Consider the following 21,461-nt stretch of genomic DNA (forward strand, 5'->3'; position numbering starts at 1 on the left):
CAAGAGGCATAAATGGGTAGGAAGTGTCTTAAAATGTGTCGTGTGGCCGCAAAACAGCCTGCGTGGTCTGGAAAGCGTCCTGGAACATGGCGGTGGTTGGGCAGTAGAGGTTGGCTGCTGGGGTGGGGTCCCTTAGGGTGGGGAAGGCTCTCACCTGCCCCACAGCCTGGCATGAAGTCTGGTGGCATGGTTCTGGGAGCCTCCTTTTATACTCCCGTCTGGGAGGAGCATCCCATGAGTTCAACAGAAATAAATAGAATATGGATTGATTCAGAATATTTATTTAATGTGTACAAGAAGAGATGCTATCCAACTGTGTTTCAAGTGACGTAACTGCTAAGCTACAAACGTGAAGGGCCAGAGTTAAAAGAAAAAATCTGCTTTAGTAATTCTGTCCAATTAGGACTATATCCAAAGTAAGTATAAAGTTCAGGAGCAGAACCTCAAAATGATAACTATAACTGAGTAATCAGTTCCTGTTTCCATTTAATTAATATTGGACAAAGAGAAAACTTTTTTTTTTATAAAATCTTGGAATAATGGAAGATCTCAAGCCCCAAACTAGTAGGCTACTATTGCATTACTAGCATGTTTTTCTTGTTGAGGTCGGGGGTGGTGGGAACAAAACTGTGATTTAAAACTTTAAATGGCGCCGTGTCTACCATTTTCAAATGTCTTCTCTCAAATGTAGGCATTTGAGTTTGCTACATCTGGCATTTAAAGTGACAGCATTAGTGAAGCAACACACATATGAGATATTTCAGGGAAGGAAATGAAATCAAATGTGGAACATTTAGCATAAGTTAAGTCCAACTGTGGAGCATGTTATCAGGTCCACTTAAAAATACCTGGCAGGTGTTTCTCGGGCTGCCAGACACATCACTGTAGGTTGTATACCTGGCACACAGGCATTCTAATGTCGCCCAGGTGAGAAATGCTGAACTTTTACTCCCAACAGCACAAGTTGTGTGTCTGGCATCACTGACCGCTCTTCATCCTTTCATATAAAGGTAAAGGTAAAGGCCCTCCCGTTGATCGTCGATTTGCTCGAGCGGGCCCAGTAACGTCTCCATTGGAGACTTTATTGTTACTGTGTTTGGCATATCGAATACTCTCGGTAGATTGCCGGGCTCTCCGAATCCTTTAATAATAAATCCTTTCATATATATTTTTTAATTTCAACAGTCCTCACCCACTGATTGGATTATGCTTCTTGGAATAAAGGTGCTTTACAACCAGACTATAGTGAATTTTTGATATTGTCAAGAGAACAAAGAGCTGTTTTCTTACCTTCCTTGCAGTCATGTTTATTTTCATGCAGCACAAATCCATTACGGCACTGACACATGTAGCTTCCCATTGTGTTGACGCACTCATGTTGACACCCGCCGTTATCCTTGGAGCATTCATCTTTATCTAGCAAAGAGATAACTCTGTCATTTAGAAAACGGTTTTCAAAACCCAGGCTAATTGGAGGAGAGTCATTGAGCTGTGCTTAACACCAACAAATGATAAACTAAGTCAGGGTTTTCTCTGCTCCCAAGAACAGCGAACAAAATGTGGAGAGTCTTAGTGTTATCCTTGTTTAGCTTGGCGCCATCTACCAGGCACTGAGTTTTTTAAGACCATTTGCTTTTGGATGAGAACATGCTGTACTCCTTTACTTCGGCACTGGAGTTGACGATTTGAGGAGGACAGAGGAAATCAGTGTGTCTTTTTCCAAGTAATCTTAGACATGAACTGTCAATTTTTAAAAAATGAGTTAAAATTTTAAGTAGTCTGAATAAACACTAGAGATGGCATTTAAGTAGAGGAAAATCTTGCAGTGTATTAACCCTGGTGTACAGACAGAGGCTGAACAGGGCTTAAGACGTCTGCAATTCCTTTTAAAAATAAATCACTCAGTATTTACTATGACTGTTGATTTTTTAAAATTCATTCCACTGGTAGACTTCACATGGTGAATTTGAAGATCTCGTAACATTAAGAGGCAGGAGAAAGCATTGTTGAGCTTTATATTTTTAAACAAATCTACTCTGACAGACCCGTTTATTAACAAATGGTTCCCTAAAAGGGCTTTTAGTGTTTTAGAAGCAGAGGATAGACTGAGAAATAGGACCTCTATGAAATAACTAATGAGTGTACCACATATAGGGGAAAAAGTCAAAGCAGATTAGCAAGCAGTTAACCCAGTGAGAGGCATTGACACCTTTCTATGTCACTCAGCTGTCACTCCAGGCCTAGCTTGTCTATTAAAGTCAGAACTATCAGATTGCTCCTGACACATATAAATGCTGACACATCACTCAGACTTTCATCACTCCCACTGCACAGTGCACCAAAGGAACTCTGACAGCCATATCAGAGGTTAGGCTGATCTCAAAATTTACACAGACAACTGATTATTCTAGCAAGAACTAGTGAGTTCATGGTGGTCCCCAAAGAGCCAAAGTCAGCTTTCTTTTTTAAAAAAATCTCACTATTAACGACTCTATGGAGACAGATTTAGAAAAGACAATTGTTTTTATCAACATATTTTGGCCTGTCACTTTAATGTTGCATGTTTGGAGATTGGTAACTGACAGCTTCCACAAACACATATGTGTGTGTATGTGTATGTATGTATGTATGTATGTATGTATGTATAGTGCATTGGCACTATCAGAACAACCCAGCACACACCAGCACTCCCAACATTTTCGAATTATAACAAATAATACACCTGTGCTTGTATAGGCATCCTACCTATTCTTGATACACTTTCACTGCACTTTTAATATTCACCATGAAGTCTAAGCAAATATCCAAATATAAATTTTTCTCCTTATAGAATTTTCCATAGGAAAAAGGAATAAAGCAACCATGCACCAGGACATCCATATACTCTCCACACAGCAGATGTACTCTCCACACATAATCAAATACATAGACCCATCCACCCCTGAGCACACACACAGATGTACCCTTACACTCCCATATCTGTGGGTACACAACCATGGCACAGCTATCCGCACAAAACTATTGAGGAAATATTCACCATCAAGAGACCACTAATGAATGATACTGAGAACTACAACAGAGACAATCGTTCTTTCCAAGCGTGCAAATACTGGAATATCAATAATTAGAACCTGGCAAGAGGGATTCAGAAATCATGTATCAAAGCTTTAAGCATACTAGTTTGTAATTAATGACACGTTTCATTCATGTTTTGTCAGAATAATATCAAACCAAATTTTCTCCTAACCTATAACTATTCCACAAGAGAAATGGTGTCCAGGAAGGACAGCGTAAAGAAATATGTACACTTGATGCAAGGTAAGCTAGCTGTAGAAAATGTCAGCTGGTGTTCTTGATTCTAGCAACAAAACCCATTGAACTGAATAAGAACTGAGGTATGAAGCAGAGGTGTAGAAGGGGAGGAAGAGGCAGGCTTAGTTGCAACACCAAGATAGTGGGGAGGAGTCTTGCGTATGCTGGTGGTGGTGCACAAATACTAACTGGTTCTATTTTTATGGGGGGATAGTGATGGGTTACATCTGGTGGTGCTCAGGGATTATTCCTGGCTCTGTGCTCAGGGATCACCATTGGTGCTTGAACTAGGATTGGCTGCCTGCAAGGCAAGTGCCCTAATCCCTGTATTCTCTCTGGCCTGTGTAAAAATTTTGTACAGCATAAACATGAACATTAATACTACTGTAACTATGTGACCTTAACTACAGTTTCTTCAAAAGTCTATAGATATGGGTCGCTGGAATGTTAACACAGCGGGTAGGACATTTGACTTGCAAGCAGCTGGAGTCCGATCCCTGTATCCCACATGGTCCCCCAGACACCAAACAGAGTCAGGTGTGGCCCCAAAACCAAAAAAGAAAAAAAAACCTAAAAAACAAAACAAACCCCCCAAATCAAAAAGTATATATACACGCACTTTTATGGAAAGTTTTTCTCAATTAAAAAATAACAGTAGAAATACTCCATGAATAAATTATATATCTTGATGCCCATATTGGTTCTAGAGAGGAGTGAGGGTTGAGTGAGGAAATATGGGTTACAGTTCACTTCCTTTTTTGGGGGGGCGGGAGTCACACCCGGCAGTGCATAGTGGTTAATCTTGGCTCATATACTCAGGAATTACTCCTGGCGGTGCTTGGAGGTTCATATGGGATTCTGAGAATTGAGCCGGGGTCGGCCATGTGCAAGGTAAACACCCTCCCGGCTGTGCTATCGCTCCAGCGCCTACAGTTCACTTCTGCCACTGAGGAACTCACTAGGCAACTATATTCTTTAATTAATTATTAATTAGACTATATTACCAATAGAATAATGTGTGAGAGAGAATGCTATTAAATGAGATTTTTTTCTTCAAAATCTATGGTATTGCAATTCGTCAACCTGAGTCTTTTTGTTAGGACAGCATTGGCTACAGAAAGCAGAAAGTGTAAGTTCCTCTCTCACTGTCTAAAGCCATTGTTATTATTATTTCCAAATAACACTAAAACGTGATTTTTAAAAGCATGCCAAGTTCCCCCAATGTTGTTATCTTCCTTTCACATATACAGACTCCTGTTTAACCTTGTCTTTAACACACATAGAGAAAAAGAATTTGTTCTCAGTTATCTCAATAAATAATTGCATATTAGAAATGCTATTCACTATATATATTAAAAGATTGAATAGATTTCCTTTATTCTTTTCATGTATTATTAAACTCCAAGAAAGCATAATTCATATTTTATTTCCAAATAACACATAATAATTTATTATCAAATATTTCTTATTGCTGAATTCCATAAAATTCTTTTCCAAATAAACACAAATAGTTGAACGTGTTAATCCCCCTGTATCCTTTATTTAAAAAAATTCATACCACTTCTGACTTTCTACGCCAGTGATAAAAACAATCATTTGGGACTATAGCTATAAAATATACTTTGAAAGAGGGCATTTCAGGTATAAAATTTAAAAAATTAACTCAAGTCAAAGTGCTAGTGTTACTTTTATTAACTTGCATTAACATTGCTTAATAATTAGATGCATTTATGCATTTCTTCACTCTCAAAAAATATAAAAATATAAATTTTCAAATCTAAAAATATTTTGACCAACAGGTAAAATTTTTATATCGCGTTCTTTTCCCCAGTTATTTTTATTTAAAATAGAGAAAAGTATCTTTAAGAGAAATTCGAGAAAACTGTACTGTGCCTTCTTTTCTCCTTCAGACAAACATTATTGGTATTTCTTACAGCACTTGGGAATGTACTTCTGCTCAGTTGTTTAGCTATTTGCATAATGCAGTTTTAGAACTGCATTTTTATTTGCATTCCATGGAAACTCTGAAACATTATTTTATTACCATATTCTCTTGCAACATTTTTAGGCTATTTCAATATTCTATAACTATTACATTTGAATTATATCCTCTCAGGTTTTGAGATATTTCTTCTTGAAGGTTTCCAAGAATAAGAATTCTGTGGCAAAGAGAATAGTATCTAAGATGAATCTTTCCTAAATTCCTTTCTAAAGAGTTTGTCAGAATAAATCCAGTAACATATTTTATCAAGCCCCTAATAGATGATTTTAGTACTGAAAAGTACTTAGCAGCAGCATTGGCCCTGGTTCAATCCCTGGCACTATATTTGGTCCCCTGAGCACCAAATGACCTCTGAGTGCAAAGCTGAAATAAATCCTAAGCACAGTCAAATGGTCCCTCCTCCCCCAAAATGTTCAGTTTGGTTTAAAGTGCAGTATACTTATGATTCATCAACTTTCTAATAAATTTAGATGCAATAATTTTTGAATTTTCACGTGATTGCGTACTTCATAGAAGTTTCATTAGCACTTTTAATAACATAATACATGATGTAGTTATAAAATATATAACAAAACTCATAACTTAAGGGATTAATAGTAATCTAAAAATAATATTTTTGCATGACTAGAACCTACCCACTAAAATAAATGATCTTTTGTAAATTATGATTTGATGAGAGTTTTAGAAATATGATGTAATTGTGACAGTAACCTAAATCTTTATTTGTTGTTATATCTTGATAGCATTACAGCGGGTTTTTATTACAAATATAATGTATTTAATCTTCCCATTCTCCCATGCAAATGTCTTCCTTGCTAACAGAAACTTCCAAGGAATTAAATGTGACATAGATCTAATTTTTCATCCACTGTATTTTCAATATGAATCTGACAAACATCCAATACTTTTCAATATATCAAAAAGAAAGCACAGAAAGTTTATACTTAATAATTATCTTGGATTTTTCAACAGAATAATCTAATAAAGAAATGAAAATCATATCTATTGATTTTCAGATCACAATCCATAACTGATAGCATTTACAAAAAGCATGATCTAAGTCCCATAGTTAAGAGAAACCAGTCCCATAGTTAAGAGAAACCAAGACAAATTATAATTTAAATGATTTATGACATGGAGTTTAATTCCCCTTCGACCTCATACATCAAACTATGTAACCATTGTATTATCACCTTAATTTGTTTCGTAAAGAGATAATATATCCCTACCCGATTAAAGTTTTCAAAATTGACATTTATTGTGTGGTTGTTTGAGTATTCTCCTTAAACTTCATTGTTTAATTTATTTAGCTACCTATACTTGAACAAACAACTCAGATGAAACTCCAAAAATGAAGTATTATCACTTTACCAATTTACATTTAAAAAAAAGCAGCAGTTAGTACTAAAAGTGGAGACCCTTTCCTACCATCTATCACTGAATATAATTTAGCAAACTAACTACTGTGCATGGTGCTAACTAGCAAGGTACAGCTTGTTTTTCCAAACACAACTACACAGGGAAAGGCAGAAAGACCGTGTATTCTCTTGTGCTAAGAAACAACATCCATGTGCCTACCTTCATATCTGCATTATTCTAAAGACAACAATAAGTAATCTGCTCTTGGAAATTTTGCTTGAGCCAAAATACCATAGAATGAATTTTAAATTTGCTGCACTGAGAGTATGGGGTTAAGGCACTTGCCTTGCATCCTGCTAAACCCTGGTTTGATCCTTGGCACCACAGAAGGTCCCCACCCAGTGCCAGAGGTCACTCCTGAAGACAGAGTCAGGAATAGTCCCTGTGCATTGCTGGGTGTGGCCCTCAAAATAATCAATAAAGCAAGTAGAAATCCTGGGTAAAGTTTAATCTAATTTTGTCATCTGTATATTTAGGATATGCTTTTTTATTCTTGGAACACATTCTGAGGTGCTCTGGTGTTACTCCTGTCTCTGTGCTTGGGAGTTCTCCTGGTGAGTAGAGAACCATGGAAGTGACAGAAGTGAAACCTGGACTCCTGCATGCAAAGCAAGTGCTCAGCCACTGGACTAGTTCTTTGGCCCAACACATACAATTTTAAATAAGAGTTGTTAAATAAAAAACATGACTAAAATTATTCTAAGTATCGTTATAGTGTGTACTGACTTTATAATTTTGATTTTCAGATACATATATGGATACATACATATATATATATATGGCAAGGTTCTAAGAAGCCTTATAGTCTTGCCATTGAGTTATTTGAATTGAGTAACATTTTTAAAAAATTAATATTTATAAAAAACTGAAGTCAAAGAGAATCTTCATTATACTGAAATAAGTTATTAAAATTCTACTTTGAACACTATAAATCTTAAATGAATGCCTTAGAAGAACTTATAAAAGCAGTTAAATCCAGGGGAAAGGAAGGGAGAAAGACAAAAGGCACCAAGGTCTATTGTATTTTGAACAGACGTTAGTGTGTACTTGGACCTCAATGGAGCTTGTGAACCATTAACTTCAATTACGCTGAAAACCCAAAACAAATCCTAGGCATTGTAAATCTCATTAATTTTAAACACAAGGGGACTAGAGTAAATGGACTTTGAATTAACTCATCCAAATTACTTAATATTAAAACATAATTGGAATTCAGCAGCTTTAAATTGCTCACCAGGTTTAAAGACTGATTAGATTGCTATCTTAAGGGTCATCATAATTCTCATCTATTTTTCAAGTTTCAATACTATTTTCATAAAATACAGTGATCAAATTAGAAAAGTAAGGGAATTTCTCTGAAGTTTTATATAATTTCTTAAAACTGGGTGACCTTTGGTCAAATGTTAACCCTTAAATAAGAAAATTTTACTGAGTTGATTAAACACAGTATTACATTTCAAACAGAAGAGTCACATGTTAGAATAATCCGGAAATGTTATTTTTTATGACAATACAATGTCTGCATTTCTACATCTCCTGGTGCTATAGTCATGGGACAATGTGATTTTATTATTGGCTTAGTACTCAGAAAAAAAATATAAGAAGAAGAAATATATTGTGAATACATATAAAATGCTGTTAAAATTAAGTCTCATACTTGAAAAATAGAGATAAATTATCTCTTAAAATCCTGTCTCTAGGGCTAAGGAGATGGCTCAAATGGCCAAAGCATACATACCTGGATCCCAAGTACAGCATGGTCCCCAGAATAACCCTGGGAATCCCCCTTTTAAAAAATTCTGCAACTTTTTGTAAATTCCTGTACAGTTGTAAATAAAAGTCACATATTAAAATTTTACTGTAAGTGGTATGATTGTGCTATCTGTGCTACCCTTTGTAAAACTTCACTGTATTTTACATCCGATATTTTTTTGATGTTATCTATCTACTTATGTGCTTGTTTGGGAGCTAGATTTCATCAGGAGCCCTATTATTAACACTCTAATTTTAAATAAATGCTTTAATTAAAAAAAAGCCTAGGATTAATGACCGCACATTCCCTATGCCTCCAAGTCACATTTATAGAACCCTGTGAAGAGCTAAGAAGCCTTTTGGCCAATTTACTTTTAAAACTATACCATACACATGCAGTGTGTGAATATTTATACCTGAGAAGAAATGTGCTTTGAAGCCTTTTTTGGACACAGTGTTATCAGATTTGAATTCAATTCTCATATTGTTGAACTGGGATGTTATCACTTCAGGCACTTCTGCTCCACAAAATTTGCCATGCAACTTAGATTCCGAGGAAAGGCCACTCCAGATCTCCACATAATCATATTTGCAAACCTAGAAAAAAATATGTTATTGTGGTCACCCAACTTCAAGTATTCAGAGATCAACAGATTTTTTTTGAAAAATGGTCATGTTTGCTTTGTGTACTCCTGTGGCAGTCAAATTAGAATTAACATGTAAAAAATCTTTTTAAGAAGGGTTTAAATTGGAGTCCACAGTTATGCAAATTTTGAGAAGACTCATGTCTTGATTATCAACAAGAAGTAAATAAATAGATGCAGCCTTGTTTATAAAGATTTACAGTATATATCTGTTTTGGAGACAAATACAAGAAATGAAAGAGAACTAAAATGGATATGGTGTTGATGATGGTGTCAGTCACAAAAAAGAAAAAGAAAAGAAAAGAAAAAGCAAGTGCTGTCTCTTAATTTTTCCTAAGAACTATGGAGGTCTTTCATGTCTTATTAATTGATGTTTACAAAACTTTAAGAATTTCATACAATTAGCCTATGTAATAAGCAGTAACAACTAAAATTATCCTATCACAGAGATAAGAAATAAGTTCAGAAATGTTTACACAACCTACCCAAAGTTATAATTATAATATGTGATAATATGCTGGTTAGGAGCATGAAGTTTGGCTTGGTCCAGTGTTATTGCCCTAAAAAACCACATTCTTTTTGTTATGGTTTGGTTTTAGATTTTGTCTTTTTGGTCCACACTTGGTAGTGCTCTGACTCTTACTCCTGACTTATTTAGGCCCCCTGGGGGATCATATTGGATGCCTGGGATCAAATCTGGGTCACTTGCATGCAAAGCAAGTACCTTACCCACTATGTTATCTTTTTGGCCCTATGAAAGACCATGTTATAACCCATATACTACCACTGAGGTCTAAGTGAGATGGGTACTGTTCCATACTAAGAATTGTGAGCCTTACAAACACATTAAAAGAACTGATATATCTTAATTTGGGGGAATTTCTAGGTATGCTTAAGTTACTTCCTAATGTTGCAGGATTATAAATGAAAATTCTGTTCAAAGGAATGTTCAGGGATTTATATTAGCATGAGGTGGATGCATTTTGATTCATACATACTATAATGACACTGAAGTGAAAGATAAATGAATGCAAGGTACTCTCAGAAAATTTTATGGCAACTAAAAGATATGACTATAATATGCTTTCCAAAGCCCTGACAGGACACATCCTAAAAATATGTCTTCCATGAATGACCACAAATGATGGATGTGTGATTAGCAAGGCTTAACAATGCAGATGATTGAACCCCAGGGCGTGGTCTGTACTTTGCAATATGTTGATTCAGATTACTGGTTAATTAGATGACAAATAATTAGATGACATTAATTAGATGACAACTAAGCAGAATATTAATTAGATGACAAGTAAGCAGAATATTGCTTGATAAAAATGAAAAATTTGTTCTGCTACATCTGCACATTCTGTTTAGCGAGGGCTGTAATATACTGTTGGAGAATGTTACCAAATTTGTTTGACATTGAATTTCCTTCAGTATATTAAGATGATTAATAAAGTAATGAAAATTTTAAACTTAACCTTGTTATTCTATAAGCAAGTTTATGTTCATGCTTTTGTTTTAGATAGTTACCAAAATAAGAAAACACACAGAACTTTTTACTAGCTTTCTACATAGCAATTTCTTTACATTTCATTATAAAGAATTCTGATATGTTACAGAGTTGTAAAGGGTCCTTTGCATGAATAAAAAACACTATCATGATAAAATCTATTTTATATTTTAAAATTGATTATTTTAGTTTCATTTTAAGCTTCACCAGCAATGCACAGGTGTTACTCCTGGCTCTGCACTCAGGCATCACTCCTAGTGGTGCTTGGGAAACTGTTGGGATGCCAGGGATAGAACCTCAATTGGCTGTGTGCAAAGCAAATGCCCTATCTTCTGTACTGTTTCTCTAGAACCAAGAAAAGTGATTTTAAAAGATATTTGGAAGATGAAACCATGTATGCTCCTTCCCCTGGAAAGTAAACTTCTGGTCTTAGGATCACTTAACAATTATTATTTAAAATATCACCTGTCACAATTGTTTTACATAAAACTCAGTGAATCAGTCATTCAGCATTAAGTTCACATTAAATCACAGAACTGGTGACAAGTTGTACATTTCAAAAAGTATTATTCACATGAAAGTTTTTCTAAAGTTACTACTAAAATTATTTTTTAAGATTTTCTAAAATTTCACTTAGTGATTACAGAAAACTATGTGTTCTATGAGTTAAGCAAATTATAAGTAGAAATTATAATAATTTCCATCATAAAACTTACAATAGGACACAAAGATTTCAAATACCCGTGCAACTCAGAATGCCTTTTCTGTCAGACTTGAATATTACCAATCAAATAACTGAGTGAGTTAGTTTCATATTTAAAAGTTTCAAGTCATGCTCATTTAAAAATAAAGAGAAAACAAATTGTTGGAACAAAGGATGTGATAGAATAATGAAAAAAATAGGTTCATTTAACCAAAATAAATATTTCTCACATTTACTCAGGAATTAATATCAACCAACAATTTAAAGTCATACTTATAAAGATTCTTACTTCTAGGCTTGAATTCCACTTGTATTTGATACAGAAATGGAAGACTTGAAGTAATTGATTAATGTATTAAAAGTTGGTGACCTGACAGAAAATTTTTCCTTTACCACAGGAAGCTCAATTAGTAAGGGAGGAATTCTGAATTAGAGAATCTTTTATTGAGACTAAAAAATACCTTTTGTCCTTTGTAAACCTTGAGTATATTCATAATAAAAACCTATGTGTGTAGTGAAAAGACATTCATTTCCACAAAGAAAATACACCACTGTCTTCAAATCGCTACTTTCATTATGAATCAATGAATTTTGGTTTATTTTTTCTAGAAACGTGTGACACGAAACCAACTGTAATTTTTTCATTTTTTTAGTAAATCAAAAAAATGTTGTATACTAATGCAATGAGCAAAAACTCCAAGTAATTTTTAGTTTCCCAAAAAATGTCTAAAATATTATTCAGTGCCAACATAAATTATAAGCCATTGCAGAAATGTAAAGCAGAGCAACAAATGACTACATCTGTAATATTGTATTATTAAAACCCTTCCCTCCCTCCTCCTCTCTTCCTCATCTTCCCCTTGCCCTCCCTCTCTAGCTTCCATTTTTTCTCTCTCTCTTTCTCTCCCTTCATTTCTTTACTAGTTCGCTTTTAGGGTTTCCCAAATAGTGACAAAAAACAGGTTGATATTTCACTTACTTCATTGCCCTCCAATTCAAAAAACTCAAATTTCATAGAAATTCTATACTGGCTTGGTGCAACCACTTGCCACACACAGTTTTTATTAGGAGGGTACTCCTTGGGCCAGCCTGGAGTTGTGATGGTACCATTTAGTTTGGTGAGAAGTCCGCCACAGGCAGCTGGAAGGAAAGAAAAGAAAAATGTATTCCCTTAACAAAGATGCTATCTCCCTCATAGGATCTTCCACTATCATCAAATATCTCAGCATTAAATTTGGGAGTTTTCAAAATCTAGAAAGCTTCATTCCTAGGTGTTCAGTACAACTACTTACATTATTCAATACTATTTATCAAATGCTAATTTTTAGCTTCAGGACAAGCAAATTATATGTATAGTATTTTATATATCTTTGTGATTTGAAAAACAGAGAGTAAGATTTCTTTCTTTCTTTCTTTCTTTCTTCTTTCTTTCTTTCATTTTTTTTTTTTTTTTTTGCTTTTTGGGTCATACCTGGCAATGCACAAGGGTTATTCCTGGCTCTGCATTCAGGAATTACCCCTGACGGTGCTCAGGGGACCATATGGGATGCTGGGAATCGAACCCGGGTTGGCCGCGTGCAAGGCAAACGCCCTACCCGCTGTGCTATTGCTCCAGCCCTGAGAGTGAAATTGAATCAATTTTTTCCTCAAATCTTGAGGAGTTATCTGAGCAAGATAAATGGAGTAAAAAAGACATTTATTATTCCCAAACTCCAATTATCACATGGTTTACTGTCTATTGTATAAGATCTACCTTTTTGTTGGTTTGGGGCCACATGCAGCTGTGCCCAGGGCTTATTCCTGGCTCTGTGATCAAGGATCATTCCTGGAGGGCTCAGGCATAGGGGGTCGAGGGGAGGGGGCGGTTGGGTGCTGGGGATTGAACCTGGCTGTGCAAGGCAAGAACCTTATCTACTGTACTATCTCTTCAACCCTTTATTTTTTTAAGTATCACTTAGCAGCTGGGGTGTGGCTTGGTGGTAGAAGACACACCTTATGTCTTATAGAGGGGGAAAATGTTTTGTTTTGTTGAAGCACACCCCCTGAGGTCTGAGCTTACATTACCTCCTTATGCTATCTCTCCAACACCATCCAAAAAATATTTTTAAAAGAAACTATTTATGTTACCATGTTACCATTTATTACTTACAGTGAAATTAAGAAAATCAGATATCCAAAAAGTAAATGAAAAGAAGATATACTGTACATGGTTTGAAACTGATTCCCAATGAGTAAAGAGTTACCAAAGAAACTCTAACAAAGTAACTGGTCTCAAAATTTATTGCTGTTGTGTATTTGTAAATAAATGTGTATGTATGGGCTGGAGCGATAGCACAGTGGTAGGGCATTTGCCTTGTGCACAGCCAGCCCAGCCAAGCCAGGTTCAATTCCTCCACCCCTCTCGGAGAGCCTGGGAAGCTACCAAGAGTATTCAATATGCCAAACACAGTAACAAGAAGTCTCACAATGGAGACGTTACTGGGGCCGCTCAAGCAAATGGATGAACAACAGGAGGAAAGTGTTTGTTTGTTTGTTTGTGTATGTACATTTGTATGGGCTGGAGTGATAGCACAACGGTAGGGCATTTGCCTTACAAGCAGCCAACATGGCCAACCCGAGTTCGATTCCTCCGCCCCTCTCCGAGAGCCCGGCAAGCTACCGAGAGTATCTCGCCTGCACGGCAGAGCCTGGCAAGCTACCCGTGACGTATTCGATATGCCAGACACAGTAACAACAAAGCCTCCAATGGAGACTTACTGGGCCCGCTTGAGCAAATCGATGAACAGCGGGAGGACCGCGCCGACTGTGTATATATGTATTATTACATTACTTTATATATAAGTATCAATATTTTATATTAATCAATTTTTAAAAAATCATTGTAAATTAAACTATTTCTAGTAGACATACAGAACACTAGTCACATTACAAGTTGTCTGGTATATAATATTCTCAGTTTAAATATACCACACTTTCTTCCTAACTCTATTTTATTCTAGTACAGAAATTAGGGTGGTATTTCAATTGGAAGGATAGAGACTCTTGATTGCCAAATAGAAGACTTTAAACAGTAGAGAAAAGATTATGATTTTAGAGAGCTTGCAGTTATTTGAGACAAAAAACAGTTTTTTTGTTGACTTTCAACAAAAGCAAGTAAATAATTATGCAAATATCAATAATGCTAAACTGCTATATGTTCTCTGAAAATAATTTTGACGTAAATTTTCAGAAGAGTACAAAATACAGATGTGAGGGAGAAAGACCACTCCATTTATTCTTTCTGTGACTTTAGTATAGGACCTGTACTGTTATAGCGGAGAAAGCCAAGTGTAAAACTGTCCTTTTATTTTGTATCTAAAACTGTCCCTTTTTGAAGGGAGAAGTCATAGAGCATGTTGATGAAACTCTGTACAAGAAGTTTAGCACAGCACAGATAAAACTGTAGGTAAGTGTGCAAAAAATGTCTCCACCGAATAAATTCATTAATTAGCAAAACACACCTAGTTTTTGATTTCTGTTGAGTCGGGTTAAATATTAGACATGTAAACAAGATTTAGATTTTTGACTCATCTGTTTAATAAGGCAGACTTACACATAAGATGTTAAAAAGTTAAAAAGTAATGAGAATGAATGGGTGTATAAAAATATGGATCTAGAGAGAAATAAAAGTCGATGATAGTGACATATAACAATATGTAATAGATACATATTTTTTAAAAAACTGGTCCAGTAATCAAAGGAGGAAGTGACAGGTACTATAGTAAGGGTCCTGATAAAGCTTCAAATTAGCTGTGACCATACATGGTGTCTTATAGTTAAAGAAAGAGATGACTATAGTGGGAAATGAACCAGAGGTGCAGGAAGAGAAAGAGTGAGAAAGAGAAAGGAATGGGGTTGGCCATTTCTGCGGTACCTTCACAGGTCCTTTTATCAGGTCCCAGCTCATAGCCAGGCTCGCAGGTACACAGGTAACTGCCAAGTGTGTTCAGACATCGCTGCTCACAGCCTCCACGGTCAGGTTTGGCACACTCATCTTCCTCTACAAAGTTGCCAATAGTTAGACATCAACTAAAGCTTACATTACCTGCGTATGCTCTCTCTCCAAACTTTCATATATTGTGCCTTTATATGTCAAGGTGTAAGCATTTTTGAAAATTTGATACCAAAAAATGGTAGAGTAAAACAGAGAGGTGATTTCTTTCCTAAGGAGTAATAAGAGTGTCTATGCCATTCTTTGGGAATGGTGAAAACTGGCATGCAGGATTTCTGGTCAACAGAATATAAGCTTCATGCAAGAAACAGCAGGCTAGAAAGCTAGGCAGAGCCACGTGGCACTCTCTGAGAGCTAATCGTAGGCAACGTTTTGAATTTCAAATCAAATGCTGATTATTAAAACCAAGAGGTTTTTACAAAGTCAAATAGAAAATTCCTTCTGCAAAAGCAGAGCTTCACCTGCTCATTTCCTATTTTACTTTGTTAGAATGCCTGGAAATGTCTCTAAAGCAGTGTCACTATCAAGAAGTAGACTATAACATAAACTAAAATGAGAAAACACAGAAACTTACTGGTTCTATTAAAATGGAAAGCATTTGACTTTTCTTATATAGACACATTGATCCAGAAAATAGGACGTTTCTATATTTTTGTAAACAAATTCCATTTTTAGAATGTATATGATAGGCAAATATGATCTCACTCCTGAGGAATAATCTATTGTGAGTTAGGCAAAGAATTAAAGAATTTATAGTAAGACACTAAGCATTTTCTAGAAATGAGCATCACATGAGAGAATCTGGAGAGCATATTTCTTCTAATGTAAAAATTAACATATACAGAAAATCTAAAACACACATATTTAATGAGTACTTTTAATACAGATAGAAAAATTGTTATGGTTATTTGCCTTTCAGCTCACATGCTGAATATCTCTCAGAAAAATGTTTATTTAAAATAATAATGAGAATGTTTAGATAATAATTCAAAAAAATTTGAATATGTATACTAAATCTACCAACTGCACAACTAAATCTAATATGGAAACAATTTTCTTTTCTCTTTTCTCTTCTCTTTCCATAAAGTTTTATTGTGCTCCAGCGCACATAAGTATATACAGACTTCCTAAGTGTCATATTTGAAATTATCTACATTAAAACAGCTTTTGATTTCTGTGAATTATATATTAACTAGCAGGAAAATAAACTAAAATTAATTTATGCAAGTTAGAATTAAATTTTATCAGTAATAATACATTATCACAAAAGGCATTTTTGGTGTCAGAATGTTCTATGATGTTATAAATTATTTTCCATGTTGTATAAGGCTGTTCTTTAAAATATGATTTAGAATTGCCACCTCCTAAATATTAACCAATTAATCTACATCATAAATCCCTTTTGGTTAAAAATCCCTTGTTGACTATGATTCAATATGCTCTTCCTGTCCTTATCCCTTTCTTGGTTCACTTTCTGAATGATTTCATGAAGAACAGATGGTTGGAATTTCCTATCCCGTGTGATGATTTTAAATTATGATAAGCTTTTCTCTCAAAGACCATCACCTGCTTCTGCCTTCCTCCACCCCAAGACTTGTGTTCTTAGTGCCAGGGATGGAAATCATGTCCTCATGATTTCAATATGAAGTATTCACTTACCTCTGAGCTATGATCATAGGGCATGTACTTCAGTTTTCAAACTACCTTTACTCAAGTATTGTTCTCAATAAGTTTACCCTTGACTAAAAATAAATAAGTAAATATATCTTACATTTTAAAAAGCTCTTTTCAAATTACCTTTGAAGAAATTGGCAGCAAACCCTGCCTTATTCACAGTTCCATCAGAAACAAATTTCATCCACAAGGTATTGGAGGTAGATCTTATATCTTCAGGTTTATCATAACCACAGAAACGCCCAATCAAAGGACTATTTTCACTGGTTCCATCACGAACTTCTAGGTAGTCATAGGCACAGTTGTCATGTCTTTCAATCTGCAACAGTAAAACTATGTGAAATATATATATATACATATATATACATATATATATATATCAGTACAGTATCACAACAAATTACTGACATTTAGTGCAACATATCTTGTTTGACTGCAAATAGATGATCGACCACCCTATGAACAAAAAGGGAATAATGAAAACAATGTTAAATCATTAAATTTTTCTCTGAGGAAAATACTAGTGAAATGTTGGACAAAATATAAGGTTGCAGTTATCATTAATCATAACTTAGACTATGACAATTCAAAATGTACTAAAAGAAATCAAGAAATAAAAATCAAAAGGTTGGGTAGGTTTATTTTTGTGACTCAGTGTTTTAATGCAATTTATTAATGCATTTTCATTCCTTACATAATAATTATAAGTACATGTAAATTTAACAAATATTTAATGTAAATATAGTATGGTCAGGTAAATACGCCAGTCACTGTATATAAATAGTAGAGAATGAAATACATGCATGACAGATTTACAGGCTTGAAATGATGAAAGAGCACAAATGAAAATAGTCCTGATGGGAAAAAAAGTAATATTTTGCAACATCAGCTGCCTGGGCTCTGCTTGGGGTGGGAAGGGAAACTCAAACCACCCTCCTCCAAGGGGCCCCAATGAGGAGAGCCAGGCACAAAGGCAGGAGACTCTGCTGTTCTCTTCTGGGAACAGGGTTTTATAGTCTCTGGGTCTTGGCTGTTGATGGAATTACACTGCGTCGGGGGCAGTTGGTGGGTGTAATGCCTGCATACTGGAAGATGGGGGATCTGGATGGAGGAGGCCCCAGTCCCAATCCGAGCAGGCTTGGAGATCTACGCCCTGGGTCCTGCACACCTGGGTTCTTCGGCAGGTTTCTTCATGCATGAGGCTCATCCAAACATGTGGAGCATGGTCTTAAGCATGGCTATGGCTGGAATGGGAGGTCTTCAGCTGCCAGAACTCTGCTCCGGGTGGGGAGGGAAACTCAACCCAACCTCCTCCAGAGAGCCCTGGTGAGGACAGCCACAGCCATGAACTCCACAAGAAGAAAACATCCAACTCCATCAAAAAATGAGGCAACAAAATGAACAGAAACTCTCTCAAAAAAGAAATCCAAATGGCAAAAAGGCACATGAGAAAATTTTCTACATTATTAATCATCAGGGAGATGCAGATTAAAACCACAATAAGATATCATCTCACACCACAGAGATTGGCCCACATTCAAAAGAACAAAAGCAACTGGTGCTGGCACGGATGTAGCGAGAAAGGGACCCTCCTTCACTGCTGGTGGGAATGTGGACTGGTTCAGCCCTTTTGGAAAACAGTATGGACAATTCTCAAAAAATTAGAAATTGAGCTCCCATTTGACCCAGCAATACCACTCCTGGGAATATATCCCAGAGAGGCAAAAAAGTATAGTCGAAGTGACTATTGTTCATTGAAACACTCTTTACAATAGCCAGAATCTGGAAAAAAAACTTGAGTACTTGAGAATAGATGACTGGTTAAAGAAACTTTGGTACATTTATACAATGGAGTACTATGTGGCTGTTAGAAAAGATGAAGTCATGAAATTTACATACAAGTGGTACTACGTGGAAAGTATCATGTTAAGCGAAATGAGTCAGAAAGAGAGGAATAGACATAGAAAGATTGCATTCATCTGGGGAACATAAAGTAACAAAATAGGAGACTAACACCCAAGAGTAGCTGAGATTAGTACCAGGAATTTTGCTCCATGGCTTGGAAGCCAGCCACACATGCTAGGGGAAAAGGGATCTCAGATAGAGAAGGGAGCAACAAATAAAGGGTGTTGGGAGGATCCTCCCACGATGGGAGAAGCATGCTGAAAGTAGACTATAGACTGAACATGATTGCCACTCAATACCTCTTTTGCAAACCACAGCACTCAAAAGGAGAAAGAGAACAAAAGGGAATTGCTTGCCGCAGAGGCAGGGTGGGATGGAGGGTTTAGGGGATGGGAACGATACTGAGATCCGTGGTGGTGGAAAATGGGCACTGGTGCAAGGATAGGTAACTTGATCATTGTATAATTAAAACACAAGCACAATTTTTGAATTGTTATTAGTGAAACACCATGAGGTACAGTTGTAGACTTACAACTTTTTGTGCTTGGGTTTCAGTTACACAATGATCAAATACACATCCCTCCACCAGTGCCCATTTTCCACCACCACGGGTCCCAGTATCCCTCCCACCCCCTGTAAAATCATATCACGCCGAAGGTTGTGTGTTCACGGGCTCACTGGATGGCACTGTCTCACTGCCTGCGTTCGGTGCTCTTGAGCCGCAGTGTGTGACCTGGATCAGAACGGCTGTTGGACAAGGGCAGAAGGAAGAAGAAACGAGGGCCAGGCCAGTCTATATCAATAGTAGTTTATTCCAATCCTCTTCACTCCTGTCTTTCTCTGCCTCCTTCTCTCCTGGGCCCCAATCTTGGAACCTCTCTCCTTCTGGCTCTGACTCTGGATCTCTGAAGCCCGAGCTCTCTCGCTTCTGACCCCCTTTCCGAGCTTACATCTTAGTTTATATAGCAGTCACATAAGGCAGTGACATAAAGGTGGGTTGAATACTGACGAATCAACAAAGAGAGGTAAAACCACTCCTCCAGGAGATTAACTCAAGGATAAAATCTCATCTACAGAGATTACTTCAGATTACTAGGAGATCCACCCAAGGGTGGGATCCCAACAAGGGTGTGTTCTTCCCTCAGTTAGTAATCTACTTAAATAGTTGTAATAAATCTACTTCTAATATTTCTAGCAATGTCATTCTGTATGAGCACAGTAAGAGATATAAATTTAGTTTGGTTCTTCCTGAGAACATCTCACTATACATTCCGCAGTCCTCAGGCCAGGTTAATCTTCCTAGCTCCAGCAGGGTCCTAGTCTCGTCGTTACTTACTTTTGGATCATGACAGCATTTGTCCATGACCATGCCCTCAACTTATAGTTGAGTATCGTGGCTCTTTGGCCTGGCCCATTTCGATGCCAGGGTAGCTCACTGCTTGCCCTGGGTCCATTCAGTCCCTCGTCGGGACCCTGCTTTTGGGGTGCTAGGAACTAAGGGCAACTGAGTCAAGAAATCAGATGCCCAGGAGTAAATATTATTCGGAGTCAATCAACTCCCAAGTTACAAAGCATAATATTAACTGTCTTCCTGTGTCCACACAGAAAGGACATTGCTTACAATACAAGTTCAGTGTTCTTAGATGGGTGTGATCTGACAAACCTAAGCTACCTGAGGAAGGACAAAAGAGTGTTATCCTACAACCCCCCATCCCTACCATCCCACCCTGCCTCTGTGGCAGGGCATTTCCTTTTGTTCTCTCTCCTTTTAGGTGTTGTGGTTTGCAAAAGAGGTATTGAGTGGCAATCATGTTCAGTCTATAGTCTACTTTCAGCATGCTTCTCCCATCCTGGGAGGATCCTCCCAACACCCTTTATTTGTTGCTCCCTTCTCTATCTGAGATCCCTTTTCCCCTAGCATGTGTGGCTGGCCTCCAAGTGATGGAGTAAACCTTCTGGTACTTATCTCGGCTACTCTGGGGTGTTAGTCTCCTATTTTGTTTCTTTATGTTCCCCAGATGAATGCAACCTTTCTATGTCTATCCCTCTCTTTCTGACTCATTTCGCTTAGCATGATACTTTCCATGTAGTACCACTTGTATGTAAATTTCATGACTTCATCTTTTCTAACAGCCACATAGTACTCCATTGTGTAAATGTACCAAAGTTTCTTTAACCAGTCATCTATTCTCGGGCACTCAGGTTATTTCCAGATTCTGGCTATTGTAAAGAGCCAAGCACAAAAATTTGTAAGTCTACAACTGTAGGTCATGTTTTCACTAATAAAAAATTTAATAAAGGTCAGTAGTTTAAAAGTAGCCAGTCTATTTTGTATTAATTTGATGAGAATGTAATCTAGCTCAGTCTCTATGGAAAACAACATGGAGTTTCCTCAAAACACTGAGTATAAATCTAAGATATAACTTAGCAATTCTAATTGTAAAAATCTATCCAAAGAATGAGAAAATACCAATTCAGTAAAGATATTCACCGTTGTTTAGTGCAGCACTCTTTATAGTAGACACGATGTAAAAAGATCCTAAATGCCC

General features: G+C 36.5%; 1 protein-coding gene across 1 annotated transcript in view; it reads right to left on the reverse strand.

Annotated features, from left to right (window-relative positions):
• The window catches only part of TLL1 (tolloid like 1), a 218,111-nt gene that overhangs the window by 25,732 nt on the left and 170,918 nt on the right, over positions 1 to 21,461 (reverse strand). The window contains exons 13-17 of the mRNA XM_056114096.1: positions 17,131 to 17,326; positions 15,256 to 15,381; positions 12,322 to 12,482; positions 8,902 to 9,082; positions 1,291 to 1,416 (exon numbers count right to left, since the gene is read on the reverse strand). Of these exons, the coding sequence (XP_055970071.1) occupies positions 1,291 to 1,416; positions 8,902 to 9,082; positions 12,322 to 12,482; positions 15,256 to 15,381; positions 17,131 to 17,326 (790 nt within the window). The remainder of the gene's footprint in view (positions 1 to 1,290; positions 1,417 to 8,901; positions 9,083 to 12,321; positions 12,483 to 15,255; positions 15,382 to 17,130; positions 17,327 to 21,461) is intronic.

The sequence above is a fragment of the Sorex fumeus genome, unplaced genomic scaffold, assembly GCF_029834395.1.
Source record: "Sorex fumeus unplaced genomic scaffold, SorFum_2.1 ptg000024l, whole genome shotgun sequence".
Classification (NCBI taxonomy): Eukaryota; Metazoa; Chordata; class Mammalia; order Eulipotyphla; family Soricidae; genus Sorex; species Sorex fumeus.